This window comes from Vulpes vulpes, chromosome 8 (genome assembly GCF_048418805.1).
Source record: "Vulpes vulpes isolate BD-2025 chromosome 8, VulVul3, whole genome shotgun sequence".
Taxonomy (NCBI): domain Eukaryota; kingdom Metazoa; phylum Chordata; class Mammalia; order Carnivora; family Canidae; genus Vulpes; species Vulpes vulpes.
Window position 1 is genome coordinate 73,688,691 of NC_132787.1, and position 22,890 is coordinate 73,711,580.

At 48.1% G+C, this 22,890-nt stretch overlaps 1 protein-coding gene across 10 annotated transcripts; it reads left to right on the forward strand.

Annotated features, from left to right (window-relative positions):
- The first annotated feature begins 569 nt into the window (after positions 1–569).
- THNSL2 (threonine synthase like 2) lies at positions 570–22,218 on the forward strand. 10 transcript variants are annotated; one of them, XM_072767119.1, is made up of 10 exons: positions 892–1,355; positions 2,278–2,512; positions 3,975–4,169; positions 4,600–4,752; positions 8,117–8,347; positions 11,096–11,244; positions 11,349–11,474; positions 13,867–14,018; positions 21,815–21,878; positions 21,999–22,103. In XM_072767119.1, the coding sequence occupies exons 2-9, from the start codon at positions 2,290–2,292 to the stop codon at positions 21,849–21,851; spliced, it is 1,266 nt and encodes a 421-aa protein (XP_072623220.1). In that variant the 5' UTR covers positions 892–1,355; positions 2,278–2,289; the 3' UTR covers positions 21,852–21,878; positions 21,999–22,103. The 10 variants fall into 10 exon arrangements, with proteins under 10 accessions (XP_072623215.1, XP_072623219.1, XP_025850170.2 ...); XM_072767114.1 differs by lacking the exons at positions 892–1,355; positions 21,815–21,878; positions 21,999–22,103 and adding exons at positions 570–647; positions 14,440–16,800; XM_025994385.2 differs by lacking the exons at positions 21,815–21,878; positions 21,999–22,103 and adding an exon at positions 14,440–16,800 and having other exon boundaries at positions 706–1,355.
- The last annotated feature ends 672 nt before the right edge of the window (positions 22,219–22,890 follow it).

A 22,890-nucleotide genomic window follows, 5' to 3' on the forward strand; every position in this document is an offset into this window, starting at 1 on the left:
AATCCGAAAAACCTAAGGGCGGGAGTGAAGATTAAGAGACTGAATATGAATAAGTGATTAGCCGGGTGCCTTAAAAAACGAGCCCAGTGATGAGCACTGGGTGTTATGCTATATATATGTTGGCAAATCGAGCCCCGATAAAAAAAAATACATACCAAAAAAACACCAAAAAACAAAAAAAAGTGCCCAGTGAGGAATAAACGGGTGCTTTCTGCGCGCACTGCCCCGCGCGCCTCGCCCCGCCCCGTCCGCGCGCCTCGCCCCGCCCCGTCCGCGCGCCCCGCCCCGCCCCGTCCCGTCCGCGCGCACCGCCCCGCCCCGTCCGCGCGCCCCGCCCCGCCCCGCCCCGTCCGCGTGCACCGCCCCGCCCCCTCCGCGTGCACCGCCCCGCCCCGTCCGCGCGCACCGCACCGCCCCCTCCGCGTGCACCGCCCCGCCCCGTCCGCACGCCCCGCCCCGCCCGCGCGCACCGCCCCGCCCCCTCCGCGTGCACCGCCCCGCCCCGTCCGCACGCCCCGCCCCGCCCGCGCGCACCGCCCCGCCCCCTCCGCGTGCACCGCCCCGCCCCGCCCGCGCGCACCGCCCCGCCCCGCCCGCGCGCCTGCTCCCCCGGGCCGCGCCCCGCAGCCGCCCGCGCCGCCAATCCGGTAACCGCCCCCCGCCGGGCCCCGGCAGCCCCTCCGGCCCCTGGGGCCCAGGCCGGCCGATCCCGAGCGGGGCGCAGCTCGCTCGCTCGCCGCGGTGACCGCGCCAGGCCGGCGGGCGCCCCCCTGGCCTAGCCAGCCCCGCGCACGAGCCGGCGCCTGGGCCCCTGGCCGCCTCCGCTTCCCGCGGCCGCTCGCGGCGCTCTGCCCCGGGGAGCCGTAGGGGTTAATCTGCGCTGCTGAACTTGTCGCGGTTGACCTCGTGGGCCCCTCTGCCCGCTCCAGCTGCGGCGCCCTGCTCGGACTTGGAGGAACCGGAGGCTCGAGGGTTTTCCAGGCTTCGCGCCTCCTGTAGGGTTTCTGCAGGACCCGCAGAGGCGGAAACTGAGAAGTCCGCCCTGTTTTCAGAAGCTGGGAGTGCGCCTTGTCCTGGAGGCCTTATCAAAACCTCCTTGCCTGACCCAGGGCCTGGTGGGTGACTGGGAGGACCTCCTTGACAGGGTGACGGGGGCCTGCCTTGAGCCTGCTGGGGCCACCACCCCCAGGGGCGCTGTCCGTGATCGGTTGCCAGGGACTCAGCCCTTGGGGGTCCAAGTCCCTGCCCTGCCCCCACCTTTATCAGAAAATTTCTTCACCTCGCTGGGTCCTTCCCGAAATGTTTCCTGGCCTTGGGGCTTTAAAACCAGAGCTCCTGAATTCACCCAGAGAAAGGTATTCAGAGCTCAAGCTCAGCTCAGACATGGCACCTGGCTCCTGGGTACCTAACTGATGCGGCATTGTGACCAGAGTTAGACCTTGGGTGCCCTTGGACACTCGCCCTTCCCACAACCCCAATCAAAGAGTCCTGAGTCCCCACAGGGCCAGTTAGCCTTGGCTAGACAGTACTAAGGGTACTTGCCAGCACTTCTAACTACTCCAGAATTAGGCTGAGAGGTAGGGCACTGGTTTTTAATGAAGATGACCGGGCCGTTCTAGTTTGTCTGCCCGGAGGAGTTTCTTGGGACATGAGACTTTCGGCTTTGAAACTAGGAAGGTCCTGGGGAAAGTGGGACAAGTTTGTTACTGTATTTTTAACCCTGGCTGCACAATAACTTCATACATGGAGCCTCTCATCTAGAGGGTCTAACCTGATTGATCCAGGGAATATTTCTTTTAAAGCTCCCAAGTTGATTCCAACAAACTACCAGAGTGAGGAACTACTCGATTATAACCTAGGCAACATTGCTGTATAACCATTGAAGGTGGTTACTTTTTGGGCACAAGTGGACGGAGGTGTCTCTCAAAAGGGTGTATAGCCAACTGTAGTGGTCCTCTCCTTAACAAGAGGACTGTCAGAATGGCAGTGGCCTTATTGCTATGGTCTTTTCCCAGTTCCCTCATTGCTCGACAGCGAGGATCAAACTTTCTCCTTTCCTGGCATGACTTGGTACCTCCTCTCCCAAGGTCCATGGATTTGCCTCATGTCGACTGGAGAGGTCATGATTTGGACAGTCTCAGATGAAGCTGTCATGAGACTTGACAGGGATCCAGTCTCTTGGGCGGGGATGCTTACAACTATGAGTGGTGGTCTGGGGGCTAGCTGAAAGTGCTGTGTATACTTCAGCTTCTTCCTGTGGGACTGTTCCCTCTGCAGGCTGCCAGGATCATGTGGTATGTCAGCACTCGGGGCATGGCCCCACGGGTCGACTTTGAGGGGGCTCTCTTCTCTGGCTATGCTCCCGATGGGGGTCTCTTCATGCCCGAGGAGCTCCCACAGCTGGGCATAGAGACCCTGCATCAGTGGAGTGCGCTCTCTTACCCCAGCCTGGTGAAGGAGCTGTGCACCCTCTTCATTGGTCCTGAGCTCATTCCAAAAGAAGTCTTAAATGGTGAGCATCCCCCAGCCTCCCTTCTCTCCCACCTCACTCCACTGCCAGTCCAGCACCCCACAAAGCTGCAAATCCATCACTTAACCCCTAGGGGGTTTCTAGTCCTATTTCCCAAACTTTGGAGTTTTTTCCCCCCAGATTCTAGAACCCCAGAAATGTAAATATCCCCAAAGAGTTCATCCATTCCTCCTTCTATCTTCAATGAGATGAATGCCATGGTGGTCTGCAGACAATGTTTCTCAAAAACCTCTTCAGGACCAGAGACTTCACCAACATCCTGAGATGCTTGAATGTTGAGATATTTCCTACCTGTATATAAAGCACCTGGGCCTTTAGATAGCTGTTCTGTTTCCTTGAATGGTAATTTCAGAAAGGACCTTGAGAGTGTCCTGGACCAAACTATCCTCTCAAACTAGAATGTACCCATGGACTCCTCTGGGGATCCTGTTTTGTTTTGTTTTCTTTTGTTTTGTTTTTTAAGATTTCATTTATTTGTTTGAGAGAGAAGGAACAGGGGGAGGGGCAGAGGGAGAGGGAGAAGCAGGCTAGATCCTGGGACTCCAGGATCATGACCTGACCCCAAGGCAAATGCTCAACTGGCTAAGCCATCCAGGTGCCCTGGAGATCCTGTTAAAATACGGCTAAGTCACCCAGGTGCCCTGGAGATCCTGTTAAAATACAGATTCTGGTTCAGTAGGTCTAGGGTGCACCTGAAAATTCTGCATTCCTAGCAAGTGTCCATGGGCTACTGGTCTATAGGCCAAATGTGAAATAATCCACAATGCGATGGTGAGAGTTTAGGGCTAGAGAGAAGAAGACCACTCAAGAATGTGGTCTGCTAGCACTGATGGCATTGCCTGGGCACTTACTAGAATTCTCAGACTTCTTCAGACCTACTGCACTAGAATCTGCATTTTAAGATCCCAGGTGATTGGTCTGTCAATTAAGGTTTGAGGAGCGCCACCTAAAATGACCTGCCTTAGATAGGATTATATGTAAACCATCCCAAGGTTCTGGTATCACAGGTGTGAAATTTAGTATAGCAAAAACAAACAACGTCTGGTCTTTAGGAAGGAGCATTAGAAGAGATGAGACACTGATTTGTTTGTTTCACAATTGTTGAATTGAACCTCTGCTGACCTACATGCACATGAGAAATCCTAATGATAAAGTTTATAAAGTAGAAAATGGGAGTCTTACAGCACAATTTCTCTTCTCTAGGGGGCATCTCTGTGAGGAATCTATGAACAGTGTTATTCATGTCTTTTCAGACTTTTTTCTAGGATTATGTAATTATACTCCTATGCAGTCTCATTTGGGATAAACGTTTCTGGTCTCTTATCTGGTAGCAGGAGATAGAAACTTCAAATTCAAAAGCGGAAAGAAGTGGGGGGGGGGGAGGGGAGAACCTGAGGAAGAGATAATACCCTTCCTCCACTGTCCAACCCCTCTCCCCTCACAGATCTGATCGATCGGGCCTTCAGCAGATTCCGCCACAGAGAGGTGGTCCATCTGTCCAGGTTGAGGAATGGGCTGAACGTGTTGGAGCTGTGGCATGGGGCCACGTATGCGTTTAAAGACCTGTCCCTGTGCTGCACAGCACAGTTCTTGCAGTACTTCCTGGAGAAGAAGGAGAAGCACATCACTGTGGTTGTAGGTGTGTGTTGCGGGCACGAGGGCCAGAGCCCCTGAGGTGCCTCACTTGCTAGTATTCATCCATAGGATGCCCTGCATTGATATCTCTCAAGGAGCTTGTATTACTGGTTCTTCTAGAGCAGGATTTGTAATCTTTTCCTGTGCCACGGACCCCTTAGACAGTCCGGTGGAGACTACGGAACCTTCTCAGAGTAGTATTTTAAGTACACAAATTGTATAAGGTTACCTGGTACCAAGTCCACACAGATTCCTTGATTTCTGTCCCAGGATCTCTAGGAAGTTCATGGACCCCAGATTAAGTACTAGATTCCAACTCTTCAGGTATTTGAAGTAGACATTGCCTCATGTGGCAGGAATGCTTTGGGGGCTATTTCTTTCCTTTTCCATCTACCATGATCTAAAGAGGAGGGTTATTTTTTCTTCATACCCAGGAACATCTGGGGACACAGGGAGTGCTGCCATTGAGAGTGTTCAAGGGGCAAAGAACATAGACATCATTGTTCTGCTGCCCAAGGGTCACTGCACAAAGATTCAAGAGCTCCAGATGACCACAGTGCTGAGGGAGAATGTCCATGTGTTTGGAGGTGAGTGCTGGGATGGAGGCTCCAGGTAAAGCATGGCCACCTTGAATGGGTCTATTTTGGGAAATGGGCTGGAATACAACTAGTCAGGTGATTAGTTGACCATCCTTCCTCTTCTTTCTCTGTCCCTCCCTTTCTTCATCAGTCATGAGGTTGGTATATGCCTTGGCTCAGCTCTAGACAAGCTCTTGGCAACACAGTTTTATAAGCTATCAGAGATGACAAGTGCATAAACAAGTACTGACAGTAGGACCCAAGAAGTGTAGGTTGAAAACCATACCCCAAAGAGTGCCACCTCTACGTAAGTTCAGCCTACTGGTGCCATATATACAGGCAGCCACCAGACCCATAGCCTGAGCCAAGTGCCTTGGGTTTTGTTCCAGGGCATTGAACTTTAGAGAGCACAAACATGTTAAATAACTATTTTAAAAGAATGTCCTTACATGTTAACAGCTCATGCCCTCCCTTATAGGATAGAAACAAGTAAGTCATGCTTTTGGTTAGCAGTCTAGGAAACTACTCGGTAGTATCCATTTTTGGAGATACCTCTTCCTGGGCCACATCATAAATTTTGCCATATTGTACTTGCAGAAGAGCAAAAGGAGCAAAAGAATATCTCCTTTAATATCAGCATCTATTCTGTAGAAATCAACTGTAAAAGGGCAGGATGAGCTTGAGTGGAGCCGTCCATCTTATTTCCACTTTTCATACCTAGCTAGACCCCAGGTAGCCACAAAGTAGGGGTGGGGGATATGAGGAGTAGGGGGTCTTGGTGAGGTTTTGTAGACTGTGGCCTTGGGAAAGCTGTCCAGGAGGCCTGGCTTGGTTTGATCACTCACTTAGCAGGAGAGCAAATGTGATGGCAAAAGACATTCCTCCCCCAACTCACCTGGCCTTCTGGCGTAATCCCATAGGGGATGTTTTCATATAACACTGGTTTTGTCAAGGAGCAAAAGCATAGCGCAAAGAAACCTTACCCATGGGAGTAGCATGAAGATCCTTCGTCGATGTGTTCAAAAGTAAGCAAAAAGCCCTTCTCTTTTCTTTAGCAAGCACATACACATTCCAATGAAAATTTCTGGGTTTAGCTAATGCAGATGTTGGAAAATCTTACACATTAGCATTGGTGGTTGCCCATATTTGGCTGCATTTTCCTGCACTCATTGCAAAATTTTGACATATGATAATCTGGGCTCCCAAGGGTCCCTATTATACCCTAAGCACTATAATTGCTAGTTATGGAGGTAGAACTATCTTTGCCTAGAATCAAAGCAAAGAATAATATTCTGTACCTCTCTTCTGCCAGAGGAGTACCAAGGACGTACTCCCTTCTTGCCTTATAGCAGATATTGGAAGGCTTTTACCTCAGAGCTTATATGTAAGCTTGGTTCCTGACCACAGAGTGGAGAACGGTGCATTTGTAAAATAGTAGTAGAAATGTGGATGATGATGAGTGCAACATGTCATAAATGTAGAGCCCATGAGGCATTTCTGTTTTGTACATGTTCTGAGCTTCAAGAACTAATAATACAGCAGACTTTAAAGAAATTAATTTTTGTTTCTAAATAGCACTGTTCAGGTCCTTCCTTTCCTTTCTGGAATCTTCTGATTTGGTTTCTAGGAGGATGTGTGTTCGTTCCAGAGCTGAATGGTTATGTTTTTTTTTCTCTTAAACTAGGGAGCCCAGGGAGTAGGGAAGGGCCACCTGGATTGTTGTGTGTTGGACACCGATGTTTTTTAAAGTCATCATTTTCCATATATATTTTATACTTGGTTCTTCTTAAGTGCAAAATAATCAGCATTATTTTAGTTATAAAATAATGTACTACTAGTACATTATTTTAATGTCTACTAGTTATAGATTATTTGGGATATTTTTGGCTGGAAGTAACAGAAAATCTAAGTCAGACCAACTTGAGCAAGAATATTTTCCAGCTTATGTAAGTGAATGCCTAGAGGTGAGATAGGTTCCAAACAGCTGATTTAGTGACTCAACTGTCTGTCAGTGGGGACCCAGGTTCTTTGCATTCTCTGCTCTGCCTTCCCCAATCCTAAGGCTCATTTCCCTTGTGGCATGTGATGCTTACTTAATGTAACTAAGTCTCTCCTCCTGTGGCTCCATCTTAAGAGCAGTGAATCTTTTCCTAGAACCCCAGCGACATCCCACTGGCGTGTGGGTGGATCTAGAGTCAGCCCCCTGACCTCATTGCTGCTATACAGTGGAATGAATAACAACCTTGATGCCTATTCTGGCACTTCCTGCAGTAAATCTTACCCCTCACCTTCAAGTTTGGATCTGGTGGAGAAATAAACCCAGGTTCCAGATAAGAGATCAATATTGGTTTGATTGCTCATTGAGTAGGATTGAGAAGCACAACTTGGACTCATAGCCAACTCACCATAAATTTCCCCAGTAATTCATCCATAAATTAAATTGTGTCCACACCCAGTTTGGGGAGGAAAGGTCCATGCCAGCTTACCTACCACATGGAGCAGAGAGCAGAATGCCTCTCTGTGATCTGAGAGAAAGGCAGAGCATATGGGAACAATAACTCTAACCCCAAGCCCCGGTGGAGGACCATGGGGTAAAGAAAGGATCAGCCTCTTGCCACCTCATAGCCTCAGAAACCATCTCTCCTTCTTCCTGGAGAGTAGAGCAGGTGGGCACGGGCTCCAAGGAAGAGTTCTTTTTTTTTTTTTTTAAAGATTTATTTATTTATTTATTTATTTATGATAGACATAGAGAGAGAGAGAGGCAGAGACACAGGAGGAGGGAGAAGCAGGCTCCTGCTGGGAGCCCGACATGGGACTCGATCCTGGGACTCCAGGATCGGGCCATGGGACAAAGGCGGGGCTAAACTGCTGAGCCACCCAGGGATCCCCCAAGGAAGAGTTCTTTTCCCAATATCCCACCTCGAAGGTTGATCATTTATGTCTAGTTTCTTATAATGGTAGAGATGTTGGAAGTATGACCACAGGAATATGAGATGTTGTTTCTTTCCTTGAGTTGCTTAATTTTTTTTTAAGATTTTATTTATTCATGAGAGACACAAAGAGAGGCAGAGACACAGGTAGAGGCAGAAGCAGGCTCCCTAGAGGGAGCCTGATGTGGGACTCAATCCCAGGACCCAGAGATCGAATCCTGAGCCAAAGGCAGATGCTCAAACACTGAGCCACCTAGGCACCCTGAGTTGCTTAATTTTGAGTCTAGAAAGCCAGGCCAAGACCTGGGAAAGCAGAAACTAAAGCCAAGTGAAGGTCCCAGCTGGATGGGCCCAGTGTGGGAGGGCCTTGTTGTAGGCAAGTACTGGCGACGTGGGGGTTCTTCATGCTTCTGACAGCTACCCTCTGCTCTCTCCCCTGACAGTGGAGGGCAACAGTGATGAGCTTGATGAGCCCATCAAGGCCGTGTTTGCCGACGTGGCTTTTGTCAAGAAGCACAATCTGATGAGTCTGAATTCAATCAACTGGGCCCGGGTCCTTGTGCAAATGGCCCATCACTTCTTTGCTTATTTCCGGTGTGCACCATCCTTAGACACATACCCCCTGCCCCCCGTGGAGGTGGTTGTGCCAACAGGGGCTGCTGGTAACCTTGCAGGTAAGGAGACCCCTGGGCAGAAATGGCCTTTCCAGAAAAATACCTGTGGCCCTAGTTCTTCCAGCTGCCCTTTGGCTACAACTGGGAGGAGAAAGTTTGAGTCCTCACGCTGAAGGTGACAGGCAACCACACAGAAGGAGCCCCTAGCAAACCTCCCCCGAAGTCCCTGGGAGGACATCCCAGCCTTTTGCTGCAGCGGGGAAGGATGGGCTAACCCCACTCAGGAGAGTGTGGAGAGATGAGGTTAAGGTTCAACTTCTGGTTTGGCCTGGCACTCCCCACCTCCAGATATCCGGACTTTACCCCCAGCCTCAGCCAGCTGCCTAGTATGAGGGCAACTGGCACAACATGTTCCCACTCCTAGAATACTACCCAGAAACCATGTAAGGTGGAAAGATGTGTGGACTTAGGGTTCTGGCCCCAGCTGAATGGCCATGGAGCAGTCCCTTAGATTCAGCTGCTCGGCTGTAAAAGCAATATTGGATAGCTTATCATATCTCTCAGGGCTACCGTGAAATGCAAGTGAGATCCTTCATGTGTGTACTTGAACTTTGTAAGGGTGAAGTGCTGTGCTGCTGCGTGGCAGTAAAATCATCTTAAATAATAATAATAAACATTTATCTAGCACTTACTGTGCATCAGGCAGCCCTCTAAGTGCTTTTCACATATCAACTTATTTAATCCTCACGTGCACCTATGAGGACGGTACTCCCATCCCTCCTTTATAATGAGGAAGCGGAGACACAGCTAAGTTAGCCAGCTTGCCCCTGCTTACACACAGGTCATGGCAGAGCCAGAATCACCACCTCCAGAGCCTGCATCCTCTTGAGCTTGCTAGGCTGCCTCCTAACGGGCACCACTGTTTCTGATGGTTCTGTCGGCAGCATTGCTTCTGATGGGTGCCAAAGGTGGCTTCAGTGAGACCAGGAAAGCATCCTAGCAGTCAGGAGGCTTCCTGACTTCTTCCACTACCATGGGGGTGGGAAGAATGGCACTGGCGGTTAGGCAAGGATAGCTCAGTCATCTTCATTGGGGGAGAAAACACACTGGGCTCCCCATTTGCATGAATGGTGCTGCCTGCACGTGTCCTGGTGCCTACCACAGTGGTGGGCACAAAACGAACACTTGCAGAGAGTGTTCCTATCGATATCTGCTCCATCAGGAACTAGCTGTTTAAATTTAAGCCCCTGGGCCCTTTTGAACATCTGTATCCCCTCTGCCATACACCAATAGCATGGGGTTTACAGGCGGATCAAGGGAAGTAAGAATGTGAAAGTGCTTTGCAAAATTCAGAGTGATGTTGGGGTGAGGTGGTGATTCCCTAACTCCTCTTAATGATCCTCCACAGATGAACCATTCGTGAAGTATGTAAAACCTTCCTTAGATGACTACCTTTTAGGACTCTCTCCCTCTCTCAGGGTGAGGAATTCCTTGTTTGTTCCATGCAAACAGAAACTGCTGGCAGGGTGGGCCGAGTTCACTGCTCTGTCCTTCTCCATGGGGCTTCTCCAGGAGGTGTGGTCTATCTGAAGGCGCTGCTTCTAGGAGGCTGAGTCAGGGTCAAGAGCATGTGTCACTCAGCAGGGAACCTTCATTTTCTCTTCTGCAAGTGGTAGCAGGCATGTGTGCCTGGTGTGTGTGTGAGAGAGACTGCTTTATTGTTATATGATTCACATACTATACACTTCACCCGTTTAAAGTATACAACTGAACAGTCTTTAGTATATGTGCAGATTTGTGCAGCCACCCGCACAGTCAGTTTCAGAACATTTCATCACCTTGGAAAGGAACCCTGTTCCTGTTAGTGGTTACTCCCCCATTCCCCTCATTCCCCCAGCTCCAGGCAACCATTGATCTGTTTTGACTCTATCGATTTACCTGTTCTGGACATTTTATACAAATGGAATCATGCAACTTGGGTCCTTTTGTGTCTACCTTCTTTCACTTTATATGTTTTCAAGTTTCATCAATATTATAACATGTATGAATACTTTTTTCCTTTTTATGGTTGAATAATATTCCACTGTGCACGTATACCACATTTTGTGTATCCATTTATCCATTATTGGACATTTGGGTTGTTTCAGTTTTATAACTATTATGAATAATGCTGCTATAAACATTGGTATGTAAGTTTTTGTGCATTCCTGTATTTTCCCTTCTCTTGAGCATATATACCTACAAGTGGAATTTCTGGGTCACATGGTAACTCTAGGTTTAACTTTTTGAGGAACTGTCAGACTTTTCCAAGGCAGCTGCACCATTTTAAATTTCCACCAGCAACATATGAGTGTTTCAGTTTCTCCACATCCCACCAATGCTTTGATTCTAGCCATCCTAATGGACTTGCAATGGTATGTCCTTGTGACTTTGGTTTATGTTTTCCTTAAGTTGAGTATCTTTTATGTTCTCATTGGCCATGTATATATCTTCTAGAGAAATGTTTGTCCAAGTCTTTTTGCCCAATTTTAAATTGAGCTACTAGTATTTTTATTGTTGATTTGTAAGAGTTATCTGCATATTCTGTATCCTTAATCAGATATACAATCTGCAAATATTTTTTCCCATTCTGTGAGCTGCCTTTTCATTTTCTAGATAGTGTCTTTGAAGCACAATTCTTCAAAATCTTCAAAAAGCACAAAAGTTTCTTAATTTTGATGAAGTCTGGTATGTCTAAATCTCGTCTATTTCTTGTACTTGGGGTATCATGTCTGAGAAAACTTTGTTCTTCTCCCTTCTTGTCTTAAGCTGGGTGCATTGCTCAGAAGATGGGCCTGCCCATCCGCCTGGTCGCAGCAGTGAACCACAATGACATCATCCACAGGACTGTGCAGCAAGGAGACTTCTCTCTGTCTGCGTCCGTTGAACTGACCTTGGCCTCAGCTATGGACATTCAGGTAGGGCCTGTGGGAAAGTGTGCACCTGGTCCAGGTGTTGATTGAGTGGGCATGGTCAAGAACGGACATCAGTGTGGCCCCTGGCACCCTGCCTTCCTGCCCAGGTGCCCTACAACATGGAGAGGATCTTCTGGCTGCTATCTGGCTCTGACAGCCAGGGGACAAGAACCCTCATGGAGCAGTTTGAAAGGACCCAAAGCATGAGTCTACCCAAGGAACTGCACAGCAAGGTCAGTCACCTCACCATTCATGGATCACAGAGAAGGTGAAGGGTGTAGCCATGAAACCCAACAGTGATTTGAAAATCTGTCTAAGGAAAGAGGGTACCTGTTTCTTGAGCACCTGTTATGAGCCAGGTACTTTTGCAGTCACTTTCTGTGAATTAATTTAGTGAATGAGGAGAGGCAGTAGAAAGCATTAGTTTAGAGTCAGACAGGGCTTGGCTCTAAGCTGGCTATGAGAACTTGGGCCCGTTTCTTAAACTCTGTGCCTCAATTTCCTCATAAGTGAAGTGGGGCTAATGAGAATGCCTATCATTGTTGAAGATTTAAGTCAAATAATACCCATGAAACACTTTGTATACTGCCTGGTAATTCAGGGCTTGATACATCGACTATTATTATTATTTTTATTTATTATTGTTGATTTTCAGCAGTAGCAACAACTGGAAGCTACTTTGCCCAACTAGTATGAACAGAGACATCTGTCCTCTTGAGTTTCTTTTCTTTCTTTCTTTCTTTCTTTCTTTCTTTCTTTCTTTTTTTAAGGAAAAGGAGTAATTTTATTTCTTCAGAGTGGTAGGAATCTAGTTAAGAAGGATTGCTTTTATTTAATTTGTTTATTACTTTTTTTGAGAGGGAGAGAGTGTGTGTGAGTGGACAGGGGCAGGGGGAAGGAGAGACAGAGGGAGAGAGAGAATCTTAAGCAGGCTCCATGCTCAGCACAGAGGCTAATGTGGGGCTTGATCTCACAACCCTGAGATCATGACCTGAGCCAAAATCAAGAGTTGGACACTTAACTGATTGAGCCACCCAGGTGCCCCGATTACTTTTATTTTAATGCAACCTGGTGATGGTCCACTTATTTTACATTAAGAAAAAGGATTTCATATGTTGATGTTGTCTTTAATTTTCTCTACCACATCCCATCAACTCATCCAGACTGTATGTCCAGTGACCAGGACCTCACTACCTCACACCAGCTCTCATCATTACGAGGTTCTATATGCTGAGCTGGGGTCTCCTCCTTTGCACCTGTGCCCAGGGGAATAGTGTGATTCCCATATTCCAAGAGAATCTTCGTTTCTCTGTTGAGTCTTTCCAGTTCCTTTAGCTGTCCCTTATATGACCGAATTTTACACAGTCAATGACTGTCTTCAAGGGTTGTTCCCAGAACTAGATATAGTTCTCTGGGCTTAGCCACTACCCATGCAGACCACAGTGGAATTTCAATGTTCCCTGTGATGCCACCTGTCTTAGCTTGGGCCACTATCACAGAGTACCAGAGACTGGGTGGCTTATAAACAACAGACATTAATCTCTCTCAGTTCTGGATGCCAGAAGCCCGAGATCAGGGTGCCAGCCTGGTTGGGTTCTGGTGGGAGCAACTTCCATAGAAGTGGCAGACTGCCAGTGTTTCCTCATAGCTTCACATGGTGGAAAGACATTTAGCAAGCTCTCTGGCCTCTTCTTATAAAGACACTAATTCCATTCATGATGGCTCCACCCTCCTGACCTAGTTACCTCCCCAAAGTCCCACCTTCAGATACCATCACATTGGGATTAAATTTTTCACATATGAATTTGGGTTTGGGGGACAGAGAACACAAACATTCAGACCATACCACAACCAAAGATCAACTTATTTGGTTAATGGTTTGTTTCAATCCTGCATTCCTTCTCCTCATGTAAATGAGGTGCTCCAGGGAAACAGACACCAGATCCCACACTGCTTCATTCCCTCCCTGGCTGTACACATACAAGACTTTCCACCTGCTGGAACAGCCATCACTCATTCCTTCATTCCTGTATCCCCTGTATCCCCTGTAAGCTAAGAACTGTGCTAGGTACTGGAGATACAAAGATAGAACACATTCTTTGTCTTCTGTGAACCCACATCAATAGCACACAATAAATTTTCAAAGAATGATCAGATCAACCCTCCACACTGAGGGGCCAGTGAGAAGGGAGTCTTCCTCTGTCTGAGGATTAGGGGAGGCTTCCTGGAGGAGGTGTGACCTGGGCTGGGAAGGTGTTCTTGCACCCACTGGAAGGGGATACACCGATGACAAGGCACCAGAAATGTCTGAGTCCCCATAACCTCCTGTGTTGTGTCCGTTTGTGGAACAAGACTATATACTAATTTGCTGATTCATGAGCTAATCGTAACTGAATTCATTGACCTGAAACTCAGACGATCCTTCCCCCAAGCTGAGTGAATCAACTTAAAACTGGGAAACATAGGGAGCTAGATTTTTCTCTGAGCTAAAGCTGAGCTCTTTGTCTGAAGATAGCATCTGAATCTCTGGTGTTGCCTGCCTATGTTATATAGTGAGTTTTTAGTCACTTTCCCTGGGTTTCCCCTGGCCCTGATTCCCATCCCTCTGATCCTGGGACCTGTCAGCTTTCAGGGGCAATGACGTCTGAGTCCATGTCGGATGAGGCCATCACCTGGACCATGAGTCGCTGTTGGGAAGAGAACCAGTACTTGCTGTGCCCTCACTCAGCTGTGGCTGTGGGTTACCATTATCAGCAGAGGGATAGGCAGCAGCCCAGGTATGTATGGGCCACAGGCGCCTGGGTCACTGGGGTACTCTGGCTTTCAAGGGCCCTCCTCTTCCCCAAACAAGGGAGACAGGAATCTGCATGAATGGCTTTCATGGGCTTGACTGGTGCTGTGTGGAACTGTGCCCTGAGAACTGTGGTCCCGGAGGAGGGTGTGTGATCAGTGTTTGGGGATGGTCGCTGTGAGGTAATGGGTGAACTGGGTCTCCAGCAAAGAGGAGCAGTATCATTGTAGAGAGAGGTTGAAAGTACCCAACATCTGCCTCTTTCTCTCCCTTCCTTTCCTCTCTGTGCACCACCCTATCCCTACCTCCCCTGTTCCTTCATCTCCTCCCTCCTTGCCTTCTCCTTTCCATATCTGTCCCTCTGTTCTCTCACCTGCCCTCCTGTTGCCACCTGCACCACCACACAGCTTTCCCCGGTGCTGTCTGGCCCCCGCCTCTGCAGCCAAGTTCCCAGAAGCTGTCCTGGCAGCCGGGCTGACCCCAGAGACCCCTGCAGAGATCCTAGCTCTGGAGCTCAAGGAGACGCACTGCACCCCAATGCGGAAGGGTGACGACTGGACACTGATGCTTCGGGACACCATTGAGAGTTTGGGCTGGCAGCAGAGGGGTCACTTTCTGAATGCTCCCAAATAGCCAGGCTGGGTTGGATGGACTTCCTTCAGGCTTCAGACCCCAGGGAGGCTTGCCCTCTGAATTGCTTTGTGCACTTTCTCCTCATTAAGAGTTGTCATTAAGAGAATCTCAGGAGTCTGCTGAGCATGGTCTGGTGCTGGCTTTGCTTTTGTGGCTGCTGTGTTCTCACTGTGGTGGTCCTGTGCCTGGTTACTGGAGCTGCTGGGTATGGGGGTATGGGTGGATGGGGTGTTCCAGATGGTGCAGGAGCATCCCTGCAGCATGTCATCGTTTCAGACCTGCCGATGAAGAGCTTGAGCTCAAGGTGGGCTTCAGCTCCAGGGGTGAGACCCCTGATCCTGAATCTCTGCAGGTGGGCACTTCTCCATCCATTAACACAGGTCTGAGGTTCACAGTCTCTGAGCCTTGGTTTATCTGGTCTCCAAGCCAGATTCAGAGGTATTCACCTGCCTCGTCAGAGGCTCCCCTCTTGTTAGAAGTGTGGGACTCCCTGGAGTAAAAGTGCACGTTCAGTGTTATGATGATCACTCTGTGGCTTGTGAGCAGAGACTAGTGGCTACCAGGTGGTGGCAGGGTGCCAGAGGGTATGCTGCGTCTTCCTGCTGCTCCAGACTTGTCCGGCACTGAGGGGCAACAGAACAGGCAGGGGAACAGGCAGCATGCATGGTGGTGGTGGACAGAGTCAAGATTTGGTATCACCAAATCAAGGCCATGTGGGAAAGCATGCACCCCAAAGTGCAAACAGAATCAAGTTGCTCTCTTGCTCTTCTATCAGATTCCCCTGTTGTGTTAATCCAGGGCATGTGTCATAGCAGCATTAACCACTAAATAAGGTCCAGATGCCTGCATTTCCTTAGGTACCTCCATAATCATGCTGCCTCAGAGAGGTCACACTGTCTTTTCCTCTGAAAACATGACTCACTTTCTCCCCTCTCCATGCTTTCCACCCTGCCTTTGCCTCTGGGAGACTGTCCTTCTTTGATAAATCCTGCAGATTGTTTACTGCAGAGTTGTCCTTCATCAGGCCAGATGGGATCAATGGTTCCTGATTTCTGGCAGAACTTCAACAGTAGCTTTCCTTCTACCCTGTTTTGTGGTTCCCCACATCAGATATCATCTCCCCATCTCAAAGTTTCTTGAAGACAAGAATCACTGCTTTACACAATGGGCTGAAACTTTTTGGATTTGCCCCTACTGATCAAAATGTTTTTAGAATTTGTTCTCCCAACATGTGGATACTAAATTATATGTAAGCTACTACTAAATTATATATAAACTATACTGGCCCTGGGATCTCCTCAAAATGCACACTTCTGGCCACCTTCATAGATGAATCTCTGGGTCTGGGGTGGACATCTGCCATTCTTACAGATTCCCTAAGTCTTCTGTGCACTCTAATTTGGGAAACCCTGGCTGGGGAATTTAAGTGGATAAATAATTTATCAATTGTGAGGTGTACTTCACTTCCACAAGGGCATACTTTATTGCTCCTACAGTTTTCATGATCTAGCCTTGCACTGGGGAATTCAGTAGCTCCTAGCCACATGTGACTCTGAGCACTTGAAATGCAAATAGTGCAACTGAAGAGCTGAATTTTTAATTTTTAAAAATTTTAATTTACGGGCAGCCTGGGTGGCTCAGTGGTTTTGCACCGCCTTCAGCCCAGGGCGTGATCCCAGAGATCCAGGATCGAGTCCCACATCGGGCTCCCTGCATGGAGCCTGCTTCTCCCTCTGCCTGTGTCTCTGCCTCTCTCTCTCTCTCTGTGTGTGTCTCTATGAATAAATAAATAAAATCTTTAAAAAATAAATGTAAAAAAATTAATTTACATTTAAATTTCAAAACTAATACTTGATTCAGTCATTAAAATCTTTTAAGTAGTTTTGGAAAGATGCAGGTATGTGAATCTGCTTTTTCTGCTATAAATTTTATGAAGTTTAAATATAGATACGTATTCCCAGTGAAAATTTAGTGTTCTAATTGAAATACACCATAAGTGTAAAATACATGCTGGATTTCTAAGATTTCGAATGAAAAAAAATCTGAAATATCTCAGTAATAATTTTATATTGATCACAAGTTGAAAGGATATTTTTTGATGTATTGTGTTAAATAAAATATATCATCAACTTTAATTCTGTTTCTTTTCCTTTTACTAGGATGTTTAAAGTTTTATATGTGGCTTGCCTTTGTGGTTCATATTGCATTTCTGTGGACAGCAGTGATCTAGAGTTTAGCGTTGGCTTCGGGTCCACATAAACACACTGCAGATTGTTGCGGGTTTAGTTAAATTACTGCATGAATCGAGGGGGAGGGGTTTAGACAACACATGTGAAGGTCCACACAAGCCCTATGCTCTGGACATGGAGGGGGTGGTGCTTGGGAACATAGGGGAGGCAGGCACGCACGCAGGGAGCACGCAGGGAGTTTGAGGGGACACTAGAGGGCGCTGTTGTTACCATTCTGAGGGCTGCGGGGTAGGGGTGGGGGAGGGTGGTGTATCCAGCCTCCTTAGCCCCATACCCATGCCCTGAGGTCTAAAGGAGCTGGTCACCCAGGTTGATTTCTGCCTGCCATTCCCACTGCAGAGCATGCCAGCCCCACGTCTCTGTGATGTCCAGGGAGAGAACGCCCTCCTACTGGAAAATTAGACATTGAAGCATGACATTCAGTACAAAGAGGGAAGGGCAGGAATGCTGGACCCACAGGAGGATGATAGAGCATTCCTAAAAGAATGACAATGACCCTTCCAGGCCAAAGCACTGCGCAGTTGTTGAGACCCTGTAACATCTTCATTAGCAAACATGATGGAGCCCCAGAGTCTGTTATCCACTAGACACTATAGGTCTGATGCTTAGGAGTCACGATACATTTAAAGACCTATGAAAATGTTTTCATTTCTTTTACAAATCAAAAGAAATAATGAGGGACGTCTGGGTGGCTCAGTGGTTGAGCGTCTGCCTTCAGCCCAGGGCGTGATCCTGGAGTCCTGGGATCCAGTCTCACATCGGGCTCCCTGCATGGACCCTGCTTCTCCCTCTGTCTGTGTCTCTGCCTCTCTCTCTCTCTCTGTGTCTCTCATGAATAAATAAGTAAAATCTTTTAAAAAAAGAAAAGAAACAACGAATACAATCCAGCATGGCTTCTATTCAACATAGTCATACAATAGAATTTTAAACATTTTTTTATGGAGGAAGAGGCCCATGAAAGTGAAAGCACCCAGGGCCCACAGAAGTCATTACGTGGGCCTAAAAGTACGTGCTACACACCAGAGAATGCTTTGCCATGTAACTAATTGAATCCTGAAAACCTGTGATTTAAGTCTTCCTATTATCTGCATTTTGCAGGTAAAGTAACTGAGGCAGAGATGAGTACCTAGGTGGCTGGGGTGGCACTAAGGGGCAGAGAGGCTAAGACTTGAACCCAGATACTGTGGTTTCAAGTTCAATGTATAGTTTCCTTCACACTGTCTTCTGTAGCTGCTCTGTATTCCACCACTTCCCATCCTTCCCCGGGCTGTGGCCCTGCTTCTGGATTCTTCTCTGCCCTCTCCTCCATGGATGGATGTGGGAACATGGTTTTGTGTCTCTGAGAGGCCCGCCAGGGGCTGCTGTGGCCCAGGTTTGTGGGTCTCCCAATTGGCACTGGCACTGGCCCCCAGGGCCCACTGCGGGCTGCCCTGAGCTGCAAGCTCCTTATCTTTTGCTACCATATTTCTGAGGGCCTCAGGGGAGTGTTGAGATCATAGGGGTCACAAAAATCCCCGCCCTTTGGATGGTTCAGAGACCTAAGTGGTCACCATACCTGGAGGAAGGGACCCAGAATGAGCCACTAGACACAGTGCAAATAGATGGGAAACATGAACTGCATCTGGCCATGGGGAATCTTGGAGGCAAGTAGAAGAGCAGGGCAGGCATGAGAGAAAATCAAAGAAGCACCTGCACCATGAACATACAAGCAGCCTAGCTGTCCTCACACGGACACACACACACACACACACACACATCTACACACATACATACAGACCTGCATGCACTCATTAACATCTACACGCCCATACACACCTGTGCATACATCTACACACACCCACACACATCTACACACCCATATACTTACACATCTACATACGCATACACACACCCACACACATCTACACACCCATATACTTACACATCTACATACGGATACACACACCCACACATATCTACACAGCCATACACACCACACACACATACATCTACATACCCATACACATCTGCACACACATACATCACATACATCTACACACCAGTGTGCGCACACACATCTACATACCCATACATGCCTGCACGCACACATACATCTACACACACGTATATCTCACTGGCCCCAGACAGAGTTAGAATGGGCTGTCCTTCCTGAGAGCACCATGTACTGGCCATGTGATCACAAGCCACATCACCTTCGTGAGCCTCAGGCTCCTTGTTGGCTAATTCCAGTCCTTACCTGGCTGGTTTGTTTTGAGGATTACATGAGATAATGTATTCCCAAGTGCTAGGTAAATGCGAAAATGCTGCACAAATAGTTCTTCTTATTAACACAATTATAGTCTGCACTGAACAATTTAGTACTTTTAAGCTATCTTGTATTTTTTACTAATTGCTTTGTGAATTAGTCTTATCTTGCCTACAAGACTGCCTCTTCCTCAAGGACCCAGTTGGTCTGTGGCCCCACAGTGCTGGCACAGCTCTGGGCACAGGGTTGGAGGTGCCTCACCCAGCCAATGTGCCTGGCAACAGGCTCTGCGGGGCTCGTTTGGGGGTTCAACGGGATGGATTGGCCAGTGGTGGCTCTGCTAGCTTGTTAACAAGCCTTGCTGATTTGCAACGACGATGGGGATGGAATGATGCCCTTTATTGAGCTTTAGTGACTGGCTGAGCCCTTGGTGAAGCACTTCCCAGACATGGACTCCTCTAATAGTCATGAGGACTATCTGAGAAAGGACTATTGATCTCCATTTTAGAGATGAGGAAATGAAACTCAGAGAGGTTAAGCCATTTGCTGAAGGCCACCCCGGCCAGTGAGGGGTGGAGGAGAGATGCGAGGCTGAGTGTAGGGTCTGTGAGCTTGGACGTTGTGCTAGCCTAGAAGAGGCACTTTGGGCCAGATGGCCTCTGGGTTCTCTTGAAATCAGGATCTGTGGTCATCTGAAGGTTAAATGGGGAGATGGCTGAGTCTGAGAAAGCCAGGTGCTCTGGGGAGGAGCAGGGAGCCAGAACTTTTGCTGGGGGCTTGCCCCTGGCTCGGGTTCCCACTTGGAGCTGGGGTCCTCACTGGGGAAGGCTGGGAGCAAGAGTCTGCTGAGTGGGGTGGGTGTTGCCTTGGGAGGCAAGTGGCGTGACAGAAGATCTGAGAGGCTTTTCAGTGGCTGACAGGGAGGCCCTGACAGGTGGGCCCACTGGGAAGACCCAGATGGGTGGAGTTGGGGAGACTTTGCTGAGTTTTCTGTGTCCCCAAATAAACAAGGGGTGAGCAACATGAGGAGGGCCAGGCCATTAACCTCCTAAAGGGGGAGAGGGATGATTTCTCTGTCCTGCTCAAGAAAGCTTCTCCCCAGATCCACCCTTCAGCCTACCAGGTGCTGGGCCCTGTGTTGGGTTCCCAGGGAGAGAGAAAGGGTAGGAAAAGATAGGGCTGGGGTTAACTTATGTAGAAGGATAAAAGCTTGTGACAACACCCAGGCCCCAAGGCTGTGAGTGACCAGCTCTTGAATGCAGGAGCCCGGCAGCCCTACTGTGGCCCCCTCTTCCACATCCAGCTCCAGCACTGACCCACAGTGTTGCAGTGATTGGTTTAGGGGCCTGCTCCCCGAATACTTAGACATTTCTGCAAGACTGCTGTCCAATACCCCATCAAACAAGACCTAGCCCCCAAACTTAGCCTTCCTGAGTATGGCCTCAGTGAGTGGCTGACTAGAACAGAACTGGCAGGAGGGCTGCAGACCCAGAAAAGGAAAGATGATGGCAGGGAGAGGGAGTGGTTGGAGAGAAGAAGGCTGGGTTGAGTGTCCAGGGGTCTCTTAGGGGCCGAAGTGGTCCTCCTAGATTCAGAACTGTTTCCTTCTCCTCCTCAATAGTTTGGTCATCACATAGATCTAAGAAGGCAGAGGGACCTCTTTCTTCTGAATGAATGATCAAGAGCTAAGTAACCAAGGCCAACTATAACAAGTACAAAACTAAGAACCCAAGCAAAGCTCTGGGTCCTTCCACGCAGGGTGAAACCACTAGAGCCTTCCTCTGGTGTGGCTTCTAAGAGGATCCAGAGTGTCACCTCTCCCACTTCCTATTCAACTCCTCGGCCACCTGGATCACAGTCTTCCTTTATCTTCCTTATCCAAGCCAAATCCCCAAGCAGAGACAGTGCTTGCTTATAGAATGGATTCAGTTTAGGTCTTGAGGGATCAGAAGGGTGAGGGCTCAGCTCTGTACAATGCTCCTGCAAATAAAGGTCACTTTTGCCCTCCTTTCCCCCAATCTCTGGACAAAAAAAAAAAATCCCTCCAAATTCTCCAAGCCCAGGAGGAGCCAGCCAGTGATTCACATGGCCGGCAGAGGGCAGCAGAACACACCCCAAGGCCCTCTCCCTCCAAGGTGATGACTCCAGCCCCATCCCCACCCCCTACAGGCAGGTAGGTCTGACTCTGTTCTCTAGGAATTAAAACCCTGAAGGTCTGAGAGGGGGTGGCGGCAGTTTCTTTAGTCCATTCTCAGATTTAATACTGGGACCTCCTTCCTTTAAAAATAATAAAAATATATATCACAGATGCTTCCAATGTTGTCTTAAGTAGTTTTTGTTTTGTAATAACGCTACTCAAACATGTACAAACATAAAACTACTTGTGAACTCCTTATACTGATAACTCTCATACAAAGATAAACAGAAATAAAAATTCAAATTAAACGAGAACAAATCTACAAATGCAATCAAAGTTCAAAGTCATCTCATGAATGATAAATCACATGCTACACTCAAACCTCCAGAGCCCCAGAACTAGGGCACTGAAGTCTGCAGGCAGGGTTTTCGGTGTTGTCCTCGTGGGTTTAGCTGATTTGTCCCCTGTTTGTGATGGAGTAATTTCATTCTCCCTTCCCTCTTCCTTTCAAATCACAGGGAAACATCCCAAGCACAGCACGTTGTGATGCCATAGGACCTTTGCTTGGCACCAACTCACCAGGTATTTGTCACGGGGTCTACCCTTCCTTACTGGCTTGTGACAATTGAGACAGTTATTGTTGCTTGTGATTGTAAATACAAATACAAATGCAGACTCTGGAATTATGCATTTCATTTTAAGGTGGCTGGACACGCACAAAAATCACATACAAACAAAAAACCCACACCATTGGGACACCTGGGTGGCTCAGTGGTTGGGAGTCTGCCGTCGGCTCAGGTCATGATCCCGGGATCTGGAATCGAGTCCCACATTGGCTCCCCATGGGGACCCTGCTTCTCCCTCTGCCTGTGTCTCTGCCTCTCTCTCATGTCTCATGAGACATGTCCCTCATGAATAAATAAATAAATCTTTAAAAAAACAAACAAGCCACACCACTAATTGAGAATTCTTAAATAGCAAGGATGGGGAGTACCTGGGTGGCTCAGTCAGTTAAGCCTCTGGCTTCAGCTCAGGTCATGATTCCACGGTCCTGGGATGAATCCTGATTCGGGTGGGCTCCTTGCTCCATGGGGAGTCTGCTTCTCCCTCTCCCTCTGCCCTGTTCCTGCACACTCACTGTCTCTCTCTCAGAATAAATAAGTAAAATCCCTATAAATAAAATCCTTATTTTTAAAAAAAGCTCTGGATGTCCAGAGCCCCATATGACAAATGTCATTTCCCTCAACCCGTGCTTTTTATTTATTTATTTTAAAGATTTTATTTATTTATTCTGAGAGACACAGAGAAAGAGAGGCAGAGACAGAAGCAGGCTCCATGCAGGGAGCCCGAGCCGAAGGCAGACGCTCAACCACTGAGCCACCCAGGTGTCCCAACAACCTGTGCTTTTTTTTTTTTTAATAATAAATTTATTTTTTATTGGTGTTCAATTTGCCAACATACAGAATAACACCCAGTGCGCATCCCATCAAGTGCCCCCCTCAGTGCCCGTCACCCATTCACCCCCACCCCCTGCCCTCCTCCCCTTCCACCACCCCTAGTTCGTTTCCCAGAGTTAGGAGTCTTTATGTTCTGT